Source organism: Amaranthus tricolor, chromosome 6, assembly GCF_026212465.1.
Source record: "Amaranthus tricolor cultivar Red isolate AtriRed21 chromosome 6, ASM2621246v1, whole genome shotgun sequence".
In the NCBI taxonomy this organism is placed as follows: Eukaryota; Viridiplantae; Streptophyta; class Magnoliopsida; order Caryophyllales; family Amaranthaceae; genus Amaranthus; species Amaranthus tricolor.
In genome coordinates, this window is record NC_080052.1 from 24,965,603 (window position 1) to 24,982,208 (window position 16,606).

Here is a 16,606-nt window from a genome sequence, read left to right on the forward strand (position 1 = left end):
ACTCAATTACAACTAACTCGCAACCTAAACTACAACCTTCAAAACCTTCTTACATCCCCCTCTCTATCACCACCACCACCACCACCACCCTTTACTATAACTCTCCCTCCACTCCGTTATTTTCTATCTCCTCCTTGTTTAACCTTTTTACCAGGGTAACTCTCACCCACCACGATTTCCGCCCCCACCCTCCCTCTCCACCACCATCTCCACCCCTCACCATTACCCTCTATTCTTTTCATTATTTTACCATTCCCCCACCTCCCTCCATTATGTTCTTTCTCCTTCACCATAACCATTATCTTTACTGCATTGTAATTTTCAGCTGCATTTAAAGAGAAAGAAAAATATGATTTCATCCCAAAATTTAAAGCTTTTACTAAAACAAAAACCCATAAACAAAAACTAAGGCAAGCCCAAATATAATTTCATTAAAATTCTAAATTTTAATCGGATTTAATAAAAATAAAAATAAAAATCAATTATTTCGCTCTTTTAGTATTTGACTATAAAGGGAGTGAGAATAAGAAAATGGTGCATTAACAAGAACATCTTAAGTTCCATCAAAAAAGAAGAAGTCATCATTGTCATCATCATTAATTTTGACATCTGCAAGAAAAAAAAGGCACAATTAAATTCATCTTCATATTCTTGTTCTTGTTGTTCAGACACAAAGTTACCTTCTTTCCTTTTGTTTTGTTCACTAAAGATATCAACTTTTTTTCATAGCTTAGTCAAATAATATTGATCGATTTGAATTAACTTAAATTAACTAAAGATATTATATTACATTGCATGTTCAAATCGATCTTTCATTTTATTTATTATTTTCATTTATCTAATAATGTTTGCTAATATCAACGATAAATAATGATAATCATAATAATAAATTTTAACAAAAACTAATAAATTTCAAATCAAAGTAATCAATATTCAGTATTCACAATAATGTTTAAAACAACAATCATAAATAATAGTAATTTTTACAATAAATTTTAAACAAAACTAATTGCTCATTAATCACTAGTATTACACAAAATAAATTAAAACATAAAAACAAAAATTAAATCTAAACAAATAATAATAATAATATGGAGTATTTAAATAACAAAAAAAATAAAGTAAAGTAGCACAAAACATGTGACTGGAACTAGATAGTCAAATATTTTATACGACTTTTCCCTTTTTTAGTGTCTCTCGTTTGAAAATATATTTAGAAAATGTCTAAGGGCAAAATTATCAAAACAAATAAAAACATAATGAAAAAGGGAGAAAAGATCAATCCCTCCAAATTACTGGTAAATGCTTGTTTATATAAGCTTAAATTACACAAATTGTTAATACAAATTACAATATTCTTAATGCCCACCAAAAAAGGTATATAAACTGTCTATTTACAATATTTTTAATTCCTACCGAGAAATTTAACCTAATAGCCTACTTACCATATTGTTAATAGTACATTATATTTAAGATCGTGTGTGCGAGAAACGGACAATAGATCCTTTAATTATTAAACTACTACAGTACTACCCAGTACTTTCAGGCTTCAACTGAAAAACTTAAAGAGCAAACCGAGTGTTGAGATGTCTGATAACCCTTACGAAAGAGTGAAAGGTGGTCGTTTAACTTTCAAAGGTGGAATTTCCGCCATAGCCAGTGGCAGTAAAGCTATCGATAAGAAGAAAAAGAAGAAGAAAAACAAACATCAATCAGATGTTGATGTTCTTCAACAACCTACTGATTCCCCTTCTAGTGAACTCATTTACACCATTGATGCGGCTAAGAAGATGAAATATGAGGAGCTTTTCCCTGTTGAGGCCAAAAAGTTTGGTTATGATCCTAAAGCTAAGTCCACTTCTTCCATCTCTGTCGAACAAGCTCTTGATGATCGTGTTAAGAAGAAGGCTGATCGTTATTGTAAATAGACCATCAAGGTAAACCCTATTTTATTTCGAATACTTTGGATCTTTGTACTCTTAATTATAGTTGTGATTGAGATTGCGATTTGCTGCCTTTCAACTCAATTTTGTGACTGAATAAGATGTTATCAATTTGGATAGGGCAATTCTAGGTCGAAATGATTCACTGTGCTCTGTAAGAAACATTAATTAATTTAATGCATTCTTTATTGTGGTTTGGCTTACATTTTTCTCGACACAAGCATTATGTTGTGGTGAAGTAGATGCTAGTCCACTAGAAGCAAGCTTTTTAGGAATCTTTGAATATTTGCTAGTTTGAACTGGTGATATCTAGTAGAAATTGGGGGAAACCATCTGTTAGCGATTTAAACAAGTTCTGCAATAACCTTCCTCATATTGGTTCAGAAGGTTTTGTATATTGGCTGTATCAAGCCCTGACATGGCCTTATTTTAGTCCTTGACATATATAGTATACGTTCTGAGGTTCATTATTCGATGGTTTCTTTTATATATTTTGATTGTTTTCTACATTAAGATCGGTACATACAGGTCTTACTGTATATTGGTTTACCAATTACAAGTAACCCATTACACTTCTCAAAATCCATATTAGCCGTAGTCCTCCCTTTTTCTCGAGCACGTGAAGAAAGTCCCAACTTTCCAATCATAAGAAATTTAAGCCTTATGGACCATAAGAATCACAATCCATGTCATCAGGACTTTAAAATGTTAACATATTTCATTTACCTTAATTGCTCGGCTAAAAACTTTTTGACATCATTATACTTTATGGACATGTTTGGATTGAAGAGTAGTGCGAGGGGGGATGAGGTGAAAGAAAGGGGAGGGGTGGAAACAGGGAAACAATTGTTATTCGGATATTTAATAAAAACATTTCTCTTATTTGGACAAGGGAAGTGGAGAGAAGAAATTCAATCTGGGGTTGACTAAGATGCAAATCATTTGGTTCAATGTGGGTGGTTCAATGGAGAGCAACTAGGGATATTATGCAATTGTAATGTATGAAGTTAAAGATAGCAAAAAAAGTAGCCAAGATACAAATGTTTAGATGGATGTGTGGGCATATGCTAAAAGATAAAAGTGAAAATATATCACCGATGTTAGATGTGTTAGATATTGTATTGTTGATGAATAAAAGAAAATCAACTCCACTAGTTAAATAATGTGTGGCAACTAAGAGTTGGAGAAGTGATAGACCAAAGATGACTTTGATGGAGGGAGGAATATGGATATGAATGATTTTTGAAGAGCATATGGTGTTGGATAAGATTGAATGAAAGATATAAAATGTTTTTTAATAAGGAAAAATTTAATTAATAATTGAAGAGCAACATACAACAATAGGATGAGGCATCCCATAAAAGAACTAGAAAATTACATTAAGATTCTCTATTAATTCCTTTTAAGATCATCAAGAGAAAAATCTAGGAACGAGTTACTGGATTTAGTATAGCCCAAAATGTGGCTAGGAACATAGCTCTCTCCCAAACATTTAAAGGAAGAGCTCTATTCCAAAAAATTATACAAGTTCTTTCCATCCAAATAGACTAAAGAATGGCGAAGAAACAAATATTCCAAAGAATGTATAGGTGACCCTTAGTACCAAAACCAAAGAATCTCGCTTAAAAGAAATCTCCATTTTTCTGAGGCTCTATCCAAAACTCTCCTCTCACGTTAAAAAATCTCTATCTCATCCACATGTCCTTGGAAAGCAGTGGAGAAAGATGTGAATTGTTAAAGATGATCTTTTATGTTAATTTGTTTTGATTAACGTAACATCTTGGGATTAAGGCTTCGTTGTTGTTGGATAAGAGAGAAAAGGAGGGGAGGAGAAAGAACTGAGTGATTGTGCAAGAAGTTGCTTAGAGTACAAATGCACCGTGGAAACAATTAAAGAAGAAAATATTACCTGATTTTTATCTTTTGATGTATAGAATGTGGGAGAGATAATTTGAGGACTGAGAAGATTGGATATGATGCGAGAAATATTTAAGGTGGAGAAGAGAGTGTGCCAATAACTTCCAAATTGCTCCATTTTTATGGAGATCTGTTTCTGAAATAATAGAATTCCTCTTTTTTCTCCGTCTTTGACTTTGTTATCTAGACAAAAAATTTGAATATTGGAATACCTCCTTGTCTCGTCATCCTTTCTCTCCATTTTTCACTATCCAATACTTAATTACCTCTTCAAGCCTCCTTATTTACTCCCTTTGGAGCTTTCAGATCCACCACTCCTCATGAATACCCTCCCACAAATATGGCTCAATCGGTTACTAATATATACTCTATCATCCTATTTTTCTACAACTCCTTCCAGTGTGAGAGCTTTTGGGGGTATTATAGTGAAATGAGTGGGACAATGGATTAGTTGACAACATTACGGTCACTTTTCAGTATCTTGGGTGGTGTTGAGTTGGCTTATAAGGTTGAGTAGTGTACAAATGAGTGTGATTAAAATTATGTGTCACATACGACGGAGTAATGTGAGTGGTTCCCAAAGACATGATGTTATCATTGATGCCATTGTTCAAGAAAATTACTGGCTTACCTCTAGCATTTCTTGTGAGCTTTTCTTCGTCAAAATGAGGAATTAATTACTCTTCTCTTCTCCACCACACCAGAGTTATGACTTCGGTTGAATTTGTTGTCTTCAGCCCAATAAAAATCAGTCCAACGTCCCTTCCAAAGCCGTTGTGATTCATGAGTTACCTTGATGACAACAGCCACAATAATGTATTGTCCAAACCATACAGCACTACTAGATTCGTTCACTATAAAGCACCTGCCACCTTCTTTTTCTCTGTGTCATCAAAACTCTCAAATACCGCCAAAACCACCTGATTCCATCACCACTATAAGTTCTCTTGCAAGTTCGTTGTCCAGTGTTCTTTCTTCAATCTTTCTCTCTCCCACCTCGCCTCCAGTGACCCATCATTAATTTGGGAGTGGTCGCAAACTCTGCAACCATCATCATAATTGGCAGCAAGCTACTTAAAACACCACCAGGTTTGTCTCCAACTACTGCACAAAATCTGATCTCAACCACCAACTTCTCTTAAAAGGGGTGGCTGAATTAATCATAACTTGGTATTCTTCTTCCTTGATATCCTCTTGTATTAGATCGACCCGAGCAAGTACCTCTTGAGATACCTTGATGGTAGCCAGTTTGCAAATCTGATCAAATTATTGGTGAAATTGAGATGTGAATTTTTTTGGTATTTATTCTAAATTGGAAGGATTTAATAGTGGTTTTTCTGTACTGAAATTACTTGCCATCTTGTTTTTCACCGTTTGATAGTTCTCCTTCTTTTGCTTCCATGGAGTCTGGTCACTTTTATGTGTGAAGCTAAAGTGATATATGGTCACTTCATAACAATTATTATTTCTTGGATTCCTATAGTTATGATTATAAATGATTACAAGATTTGTATCAGTTTCAATTTTGTTCAAGAAGACGGAAACTGTTCTATGAATTTTGCTATTAGTTCAAATATGAGTATTGTCTCATAGATCATGTGTAAACTAGTTCAGTTCGATTTAAATGCATGGACAAAATTCTTGCATTTGTCGATCTACAGTGACCTATTTTCATGTTTTGCCGTCTCGTACTCAGAAAAAGAGGAATGTTTATCAAAATTCTGTGATGTCTTACATATTGCTCTGATGCAGTGTTGATGCGTGTCTTTCGGAAGGCTTGTTGAGGCTTTATATAGCAGATTCACCTGGATGTGCTTATGTATCAGCAACCTTAGCTAGTAGAGAATACTCAATATGGAGGAGACACCGAAGCTTTAATCAGCTTCTTTAGTTGATTTATAGAAACAAATGTAGACATTTCATGCAACCGTCCAGTTCATCATGTATTGTTATAAGAAACGGCTCTCACTTTATGGTTCAAAATGAATCATTCGATACATTCGTATCATGAAAACTTTCAAAAAAAAGTGGTTGAAATACGTTGGATGAGGATTCGATTCAATATAATACACAAAATAATACACAAAACTTTCAGACGTCAGATAAATTTGATTGAAAGAAAATGGGAAAGCTCATTTTCATATAGGAAATAGGGCAAAATGGATAAGATGGTGATCCAAAATAGAAAATTAAACAAATTGAGAGGAATACAGAGTTAACACATTAGTGTATAGTTGCAAATTATCAATGTTAAATTATTTATTAATTAAGGGGGAAAATGCAGCTAGATTTTTTAAAATATTATTATTAATATTTTCTTTGATTAATCTGGTCTAATTAAAATTTTATCTAAAATTGATGATCTAATTCTATTAAAAAAATACTCCTTTTGTTCTAAACATTTTGCAATAATTGCTTTTTAAACACTATTTATCAATCGGTCTTAATTAATCTATAAATTAAAATATAGTTAAGTGAAATTTTCTTTGATTTGTTTTAATTCAAAAATTCTTAATATTAATTTTTACATTTTTTTATTATGTGTAGTTAAAGATATTAACGATTAAGGGCCTGCTCTCTTCTTTTGATCTGATTGGATCTAATCTAAATTTACTAAGGTCTGATCTGAATCTTTCTGATTTGGTATGATCTAATCTGATCTTATTTGATTTCGTAAAGTTATTATTATTATTATTATTATTATTATTATTATTATTATTATTATTAAGAAATTAATTGATAAATATTAATATAATTTATTTAATTGATTAAATAAGTAATTAATAATAATGTCATTAACATTATTTTAATTATTAAATAATCATTTATATATTATTATTATTATTATTATTATTATTATTTAATTCATTAATTAATTAATCAAATTAATATTGTTAATTAATTAATTAATATAATAATATTATCACATTATTTATATTATCAAAATGATTATTTTATATATTAATTTATAAATTATTTTATTAATTAAGTAATTAATATTAATGATAATAATAATAGTTATTATTATTATTATTATTAATTAACTATTTAATAATATATTTTTACTATATTATCAATTAATTCAATAATAAGTTATTATTATTATTATTATTATTAATTGGAAATAATAATTAATAACACCTAAAATTATATTAATAATAATAAAAATAATAATTTATAATAATAATAATAATAATAATAATAATATAATAATAATAATAATAATAATAATAATAATAATAATAATAATAATAATAAGTGATCATGATTTGATCTGATCTGAGCTGGTCTGATCTAGTTTGATCTGAACTTCTCTAATCTAATTTAAATAGATCTAGTCTGGTCTGATCTGATCTGATATGATCTGATTCTAATAAGAATAAGTAATAAGTTCAAAAAATAAATTGAAGTGAACAGATTTTAAATCAACACATTAAATAGTGTAAAAAAGCATAAAGTAACTAATACTTCATCAAACATAAAGTAACTAAGAATACCTTGCACCTAAAGACATCATCATCCAACCACTTTTACATATAAGAAAGACTAAAAAGAAGATACTGTTAGTAAATAGTAACCATTCGTTAGCTATTACAAATCTCTAATACCAGCCTACAAGTTAGCTAAATATAACAAGATACCAAGTATTAACTACACATCTATAACATTTTCTAAATAGTAATGTATATGATTGGTTCGGTTCTTAAGGCTACATATATTACAACTTTTAGAAAACGAAGAGAAAAAAAACGAGTTAACTTGAATACAATAAGTAAGACCTCACTAAGATTTTAAAGTCGTACATACAGTTGGCATCGACACATTATGAATAGTCTCAATAGATCCATTATGTCTGCGTAGTGAGCATTTAGTCAACTTGCGTCACAACAGTAGTAGAGTTTCTCGGTGTCCCGAGTCGACTAACCCTTGAACCATGACGGTGGTGAAACTTAAAATGGTTCAAGCAGGGTTAGTCGCAGCAATACTATGTTGAAACCTCTAAAACAGCCAATATTTTTTCTTGGGTGCCCTGCTTGGTACGTCTGTTAAGAAGTTATAAATATACAAAACCTAATATGAGTTGAACGTCATGTTCACAAAGAATACAAGAAACAGTTGAATGGAAGTTTAAGATACACGTTACCTCCAGCGTCATACAATGAATTATAATGGACTTCACTCCAAAAGCTCAGCCAAATTTCTGCAAAGCCGAAAGCAATAGTAAGATGGTACAATGACTAAAATTACTTGTCAACTAATTTCGGATGAATTGAAAAGTTCAGAAGCCAGCGTAACTGATTGTGCAACTGTAAAATACTGTCCCGTGTTTATTTACTTTTCACAACTAAGAAAAGAAGGATTTAACGACCTGCTCACAACACTTGTAGCTCGTAAAGTATCATTTCAGACATGGCCCAATGCCTCTCATGGTATGCTACCTTTTTATACACTTGTTCATCCCCTTTCGGCCTTTCCTCTGCCCACACATGGACCATGAACCATCCCCAAAAACAAAATCCTACCGCCTTTTTCCGCATTGACTCGCTAAACTTACATAATATAGTGTATGACCCAAAATGATACTGCTGCCTTGTATTGTGCAAGTGACTATACAGACTACAGTGTCTTGTAATAGTATTATCAGAAGGCTATCACTGCTGCTAAACCTCGTAAAGTATACTTTACACTATTATCTGTGAACTTGAGTAAACAAACAAACAAACCAAATTCACAGCAAGGACGCAATAACTATTTTACTTCCATAAAAAGGAGTGTATTTAATACTAAATGATAAAATAAAATAGAAAAGTAAATTTTCGGAAATACTTTTTTTAATTTCCATTCTAGTGAATCATAGTAAACAAATACTTGTTTTGAGGTGAGTTAACCTTAATCACAAGGTGAGTAGAGATTAAAAGTATTCAGTCAAGTCCTTAGAAATCATTATACTGAAACCAGGGAAAATTGAGTTGCAAGACTTCAGTTTACAGATACACATCAAGAAGCTTGTTCATTAAGCACTGCGGTACACAAATATTAATGGTATCGTACACATTCAACAATGAGAACAAAATTTATGATTTTTAGAGCTATTTAAAGTTCAAAATGTCAAGCACAAAATGCAAGCACAAACATTTATGATATTGTACACAAATATTAATGATATCGTACACAATCAACAATGAGAACTAAATGATAAATTTATGATTTTTGTTTGCGATGGTTTCATGTTTGAACATAAAGATTTCATGAGCACATTATGTACCCTAATCTGTATTACTCCAGTTGTTAAGTCATGTGTCAACAAAATTCTTGTGCATGTGAAACAAATATTGTATAACCAAAGAAGATGATCCACAAAAACATCAAAGCCTTAACACGAACCAAAAAAAGTAACTTTGGGAGACTGTTGCTACCAAATTATATTTCACTCATTTGTATCTAGTAGGCTCGCACTATATCTACAATAATTAAGAGAACAATTCTAGTGATTGTACACATATTTCCTCCTTCACTCATTCTCATATGCGGTCATATGCTTTTGCAAATCTCAATTATTTATGTTATTCATAATAATCAAAGTCATATTCATCATACCTCTTCCTTGTCTAAGATCTTCAAAATTCCATTTTCTTCCATATTGTCTTAGATACTTTGTATCCAGCTCCAAGAATCTATCTTATGACTTAGTTTTAAAGAGCGTGAGATGCATTACGGCTCAATGGCTAGCATCTTGGCCCTAAGCCTAAGGAGCTAAGGATCTTTTGAGAAAAAAGCATAGCAAAAAGCACAAATTATGTTTTCCAAAATTATTTTACCCAACGTCTGAACATTAGAGGTGGGCATGTGTGCCTTCTGTTGCACCTCTTCCTATGCGTTTTGTTTGGAGTATGAAAAGCATTTGTTCTAACGCTCGCACCTTGTGCCTTGGAGTACTTTTTTAACCAAATCTTATGCGCTAGTTTCCAATTCTATTCCTTAGCGTTTGCTCCCTCATCCTTTTATACAATCACATATGAGTATATGACTATCCCCTATCACCCAATTATGATCTTCTCTAAAGCTCAATATTCCTACCCATAATAATGTCTACATAAAAAATTCCCTTAAGCATGAGCGAGACACTTTTGTATCATAATATTCTAGTCACACCTCTCATTTGAGTCACATACACTTAATCCTATGAATTACGTCTTGGTCATTAACAAATTTAAACTCTTACTTGGAAGGAGCTCCTTTATATCCCATTCACAACACCTATCCTTAGATGCATTTGCTAAAATGACATTCCAAATTCTCTTGCTCTCCTAAGGGTTTAATACTTGCCTCCAAAAACTCTAAACTAGGTGTAACCCCTCTTTAGTTTGCACTTCCTTAAAGATATCTTGAAGAAATGAAAAGAGAGAAATAAAATAAAAATAAAACACTTATCTCAGTTACTTTCATTTGAGTCATTTGTATTAATTTTCTAATAACCATACATTTCTCAACAACAAAGCTTAAGCCTTAATACCAAAATTTTAGGTTCATGATCATGGAATGTGATTAAGTTTGTACTATCCGGACGCGACCGACAATAAGCGGCAATCACTCACCAGAAATAACCCTACATTTCTATTCTTTATAATTAGATAAATAAAATATTAATGCTTGGGAAGAAGAGAATCCCTACATTTATACAAATGTCCTTATACTTTTGTCTTTTCAATCCTAAAAGAGTACATAAGTTTTCAACCTTTCTCTCCTTTTTGAACTTTAAGCATTTCCCATTCACTTTTCAAACGTAATCAAGGTGGATGATGATAGATAACTTATTATTTCTCGCTGCATTCATCTCAAGAAATGAACCACTATAAAAATTTTCCATTATTGTTTCACATTAAGTGTTAGCTCATAGTAAAACAACATTGTTTGATTTTCATATATTTTTTATAACTTGGAATTTTTTTAATAAAAGTGATCAATATTTTTGTTGCACTTTAATCACTTTGACTTGGTATGAGTAACCTAGTTCCTAACCAGTAACTCCTTATTTTAAACCTTTTTTTCCAGGATGAAAAATATTCAAATTTAAAAAGTAGGATCAAAACGAGAGTTCTTAAGTACTTTACCTTTATGGAACTTCTTGTCAAAAGGCAAAATTTCAATATAGCAAGAGTCACGAAAAGAGGTGACCACACAAATTTTGGCTGCAAACTGCAAACAATGAAAATGCATTAAATTTAAAGCACCATTGGATAGTCACAAAAGATATAAACATGTAATTAACTTCTACAAATTTTTTTAGTTCACTAATGGTTTCAAATTCAAGAAAAATTATTTGTTAGATAGGTATCCTAGTGTTTTAGTTTATTTTTTCTACTTCTAAAAGTTATGTTCTTTTATATTCTTTTCTACTTTTTTTGTGTAATAATCCCTCAAATCTACCGGTCCCCCAACTAATTTTTACCTAATGCATATGGTTCCAACAAATTTTCATCTTAATGTAAATGGTCCTCCATTCCATATGATCCCTCATTTTTGGGACAATGTACCTGAATATGTAGAATAATAAAATAATAGAGAATACGAAAGTGTCAAGTATACCAAAAATATATGATAGATATATATACCAAATGATCCCCTTGTTTGGAGAATGTACTTCAACAATTCAAGTCAAGTTTTGCTAAAAATGACCCTAGTTAAAGTAGGGCGCACCAAATCTATAGGAAAAATTAATGAACACAACAGATCCTATCTTTCTATATTTGCTTACTCGATCTGCTGCTGCTTGCAAGGTCACATGGTCACCCCACTCTCCTCTCCTGCAACATTTAACATTTTTGCAATGGTTAAAAAAAAGCTAATGAAAAGCTTACATCGATGTCACAGATTCAACCTTTTCATCTTCCTCAAGTAGCGTCTATACTTCATTGGCACATGACCTTCATACAAATTTCTGAAGCTTTTTAGCTGAATAACATATTCAAAAAATACAATAAGAGTAAAGAAGACTGAATCTTCATGTGAATTATACATAATTCTTCTAAAAAGTATGTACTTCCTATTAGATACTTTCTGATTTGTCATGTAGAGGTGCCTTTTTGTTTCCTTTCTCAAGTCCTAGACCTTTCATAACAATCCAGTAATATTAGAAGAGTAAAGGAACCATACAAATTGGTAGATTTGTACAAGCGTAATAATGACAGACGATTTTATTTGGAAGGCTGAATCGCCTTTTGAAGTTAGGACGTTGGCTTGGCTTGTGGCTCTAGGCAAACTAAACACAATAGAAAAGTCAGACTCATCGTCCCAATTTGGCTCTCAACCCTAATCAATGTGTCATGTGCCATAGAAGATAGGAGTTCAATGATCATTTATTTCTTCAGTGTGATTATGATAGAGGATTGTGGGATAGACTCTTTCTCATCAAAGAGGAATCTTAGATTGCTCCATGCCTCCCTCCACAACACATTTGTGATTTCTTGAGGATGAAATTTTATGGCTTTGAGCCTAACAATATCCTACGTAAGCTTTGGAATACACGTTTCTTGGCTACCATTTGGTCAATTTGGTTAGAACAAAATAGTTGTATTTTTAGTGACCAATTTTTGCCAAGGAGAAAATTAATTTTTTAGCATCATTATGGAAGAAAGCTTTTGGATTTTTAAATTATGTTTCTCTGGGAGATCTTTATCGAAGTGAACTGAGGGTTATTTTGTAAATAGTTTTATGGAAAGGATATCTTGTCCCTTATGTATACTTTCAATTTTTATTAATATATTTACTTTATCAAATAAAAATCAAGCCCTCTCTTAGTAATATCTTATCTATGTACAAGTTATGGCAATTAATGTACAAGTGAACTGAGGGTTCTTTTTTTTTTTTTTTTATTATCTTGTAATCTACATCATCTACTTGATCTATGATTTATGATAAACTTCAGAAGAACTGCAAAGCTGACCTGCTTGACTACCTCCTTTCGCACATGCCGATGGTAATCTTGGTTGTGGAACAACTGATCTGCTAATGCTCGAAACTGTATAGAAAATTGATTTTTAAGTTATTCCCTTCTTTGTCATAAATCACCAAAGTACTTCTCTAGATACCTTACCATATGCCTTCTCCGAGTCTAAGAAAACCATGTGTTATATCATATTTCTTACCTATAATACTCATGTTGATATACTTATAAGAGATTTATAAGGTTTAATATTATTTTTGTAATAACTGATTTAGAAGAGTTGTTTATTACTTTAAGTTCTTACTTCTTAGATAGCGAGCATAGAAAAAATAAAAATTAATTCTATAAATAGACGTGACAAATGAATTATATTCTTAACACAACTTTAACTTAAATAAAAACAAAAAAAATAATAATTCAGTTAAACCAGGTTTAGTAAAATTTACAACATCTTAATTAGCTTGGGTTTAAAATTAAAATTAATGTTCAAACTAAACTAATTTAGTCACTATAAAGTTATTTAGTTAGCCAAAAAATTAAATAAATAAATATATTAATCAATAAATGAAAGTCTTTTTCTTCAAAGGCAAATGGAGAGTAAGAATCTTAGATATTTACAAAACTACTGCAATCCTTTAAGTGAAACATCTAGAAAAGCAAAATCCAAGCAACCTAACCTGACAATTACCGTCTCCCTCGATCTGTAGTTCAGCCAAACCATATGTGTTTAATCTGAATTCAAAGATTAAATCTTTCAAATACAGGAGAAAAAGTAAATCATATACATGATAAATTGCCAATATGAAAGGTTCCTTCTAGGTGAAACTTATTAAGAATCATCAAAAGTGATTCCAATTTCTGACTTCACGAAAGCGCCAAGCATATTCAGATTAACATAAAAGGGCAAAGTTGACACATAAGATCAAATGAGAAGTGTACGTACAATTCTCTTTTTTTCAGCAGAAATCTAAAAAGCTTAATAAAAATGTATACAATATTAAATTAGCCCAACGTCAATAAGTGGCTCCCACCTAGTTAGGGTTTGGAGGATCAGATAGAAATAACCTTACCCTTGTGAAAGAAATAAAGAAATTAATAAAACTCGGGCATGCTAAAGAGCAATTGCGAAACAAAATTTTACATCCACCATTGTAACATCACATGCAAGTATGACTAACACACGTATACAAGTAGGACCTTACTTTAAGTTCCATTCATTCATTAAGGTGGTGAAAAGGTAGTAAGGTACCATGGAATTTTGTCATATTTGACAAAACAGGCACATAATTGCATAACCACATTCCAGTACCCCAAACCATAAAATGGTTCCCGCGTAAGTGGGTTTTGAGGAGGTCAGATGTACGCAACCTTATCCTTCTCAGTGATAACAAAGGTTATTTTCAATTGACACTTGATAGCAAATATTATCAACAACTTCACATAAATAAGAAAATACATCAGCCTTGGATTAGCCACAACCTGTCAGCTAACCGATTATGGTCAAAGGTTGCATCATCCGCATTAGGAATATCGCTGATAACTCGAGGTGTATGCTGCGAAACAGGCAATAATTCACAATGAGGTAAACTGTGACCAGTCCACAGACAACTAGAATTTTAGAGCATTAACAAGTAGAATGCTAACTTTCAGACAATAGAGGAATTCATACAACTTTATATACTAGGAGAACCACATATTAAGGAAAAGAGTTTATAAACTTATAATCTTATATACTAAAACATGCATATGATTACCGAAAACACTCAAATTTCAACTACACGTACAAATCAATGGAATCTCAAGAAGAATCATGTCACACATAAGTTAGGATGCATATTTAATCTTCTCGAAAATTCTGTAGCCTCTAATCACACTCTAGTACCATTCTGTGCATTTTTGTTAACATAGTTAGTAGTAGGGCATAATTTCGCATTCAATAGACAAACAAACAAACCCAATTCATCCAGCCGCTGAAATTCAATAACAAGCACCCAATTCATAACTATTCCTTTCCAGAGAGATCAATAATAGTTAGAACTTTAAACCAAAAGTAGCAATAGCCAAATATTATTGAATTAAAACTTATACCGGGATTGAGTCCAGATGAGAAAGCTTCCTGGCAAGCTGATTTCCTGGATTACTCAATTTTTCATCCTCTGCCAACAATTGGGCAATTGTATGGTCATCCTCGGTATCAGATAAACTCAAATCAACACTTGAGCTCGATCTTGTACTTGAATTGCCAGGATTTTCAGTCATAATATCCATCATCAACTACTTACCAATAATACAAATCAAAACTGTACAAAAAAAAAAACCACCAAATTGCAAGGATTATTTCAAGCATAGGAAAACATCAAAAATTTGGAAACCAAAATCGATACATTTATATAATTTAGTAGTTGAGAGTACAGAACGCTACCAAGGTTCTGACACTTACTTGGTAGAAAAGCTTGATGAAAACGCTAGCAAATACGAAGAAGAGTTGAAGCGTCAAAAAAGGAAAATAATTTGTACGGGTTCGACGTTTTTATACGTCTTCATTTATTTATCTATTTTGACTTTTGAGGTTGGAACAATGGCGGCTGAAAATTGTCAACATTCATGACTCGAAGGGTCAAAAGACCCACAAAATTATGGGATACTCTAATTTGCATTATTTGCAAATGATACCGACTTCAAGAACTTGGGTATATTTTTTGCTAATTAGGTTAAAAATACTCGGATATGGTGCTCAAATGGAGTGCTTTAGATTTTTGTTGTGCTTATGCTTCAAATACAGAATTCTAATTCTTTTATCACACGAAATTTACTACATTTTCTTTTTAGTTCGTCCCATTAAATTTACCTTATTTCTATTTTTGGTTATAATTCACACTTTTTTTATTTTCATTTATACATTTAATTTGCATTTACATCTCATTCATACATTTCTCTCACTTTTCCATAAAATACCACTTTACTTGCTTTTCTTAAATTTCCCACCAATTGCTAATGGGGCAATTTTCATAGAACATTGAAATTATTGACCACCAGTGCTCGAACAAGAACATCCTTGCTCGAACAAGCACTTAAGTATGATCGTTTTTATTGACTTTTAGTTTGAATAATCGGACGACAACATTCACGAATAAAACATTCACGAATAAAGCATATGACACTTCCCTCGATGCCGCAAACACGGACATGTGGATTACGCCACTTTTGAACCTACTTTGCAAAACGGTCAGGAACAGGGTGGGAAGGAAGAATAGAAGAAGAGAAAAAAAAAATGCAAGTGAAAACTACATAATATTGTTGATGGGCTTAGAAAGGGATGCACTTCATGATGAGGGATTTGCTTATTCTTTGCTCGATGCACACTTAAACATGGGAATCATAATATTGTTTTGGACATAGTATTGGGATTTTGAGGGATGATGATCTTGTGGGCCATCTTGATGAAAATGCACATAGTTTTGAATACTTGCCTTCCATGTTGGCTATGAGAAATCCTTGAATATAACAAAAAATTATAAATGGGTTCACTAGATTTTTCTTTCATCCATGAATTGAACGATCGATAAAATGTATATCTTGACCATAGAAAACTTCATAGTTGGATTTTACCAAATCTCTCTACAGCAGCTGTCTTAAATAGTCGGCTTAACATCTACTCAAGCAATCAATACTTAATTGGTCAAATCAGTTAGCGGTTTCAACTAAAAATTATTTGCCAAACATATCCTAGAGGTAATATTTCATAAGAAAATACAAGTACAATAGTAAAATGTGAAATCATGAAGGGATATTCATATTATAA

At 31.8% G+C, this 16,606-nt stretch overlaps 2 protein-coding genes across 2 annotated transcripts; one reads left to right on the forward strand and one right to left on the reverse strand.

The window, feature by feature from the left end:
• Positions 1 to 1,515: 1,515 nt before the first annotated feature.
• LOC130816134 (uncharacterized) lies at positions 1,516 to 6,023 on the forward strand. The gene is made up of 2 exons (XM_057682773.1): positions 1,516 to 1,937; positions 5,613 to 6,023. Exon 1 carries the CDS (start codon positions 1,587 to 1,589, stop codon positions 1,926 to 1,928), a length of 342 nt encoding a protein of 113 aa, XP_057538756.1. The 5' UTR covers positions 1,516 to 1,586; the 3' UTR covers positions 1,929 to 1,937; positions 5,613 to 6,023.
• Positions 6,024 to 7,376: 1,353 nt separating this feature from the next.
• Positions 7,377 to 15,508, reverse strand: LOC130816136 (OVARIAN TUMOR DOMAIN-containing deubiquitinating enzyme 11). Its single transcript, XM_057682778.1, has 10 exons — positions 15,245 to 15,508; positions 14,893 to 15,104; positions 14,284 to 14,357; positions 13,482 to 13,536; positions 12,805 to 12,879; positions 11,740 to 11,813; positions 11,617 to 11,665; positions 10,973 to 11,057; positions 8,005 to 8,061; positions 7,377 to 7,903 (listed from the first exon to the last, which is right to left on the reverse strand). The coding sequence occupies exons 2-10, from the start codon at positions 15,073 to 15,075 to the stop codon at positions 7,860 to 7,862; spliced, it is 696 nt and encodes a 231-aa protein (XP_057538761.1). The 5' UTR covers positions 15,076 to 15,104; positions 15,245 to 15,508; the 3' UTR covers positions 7,377 to 7,859.
• Between the last annotated feature and the right edge of the window lie 1,098 nt (positions 15,509 to 16,606).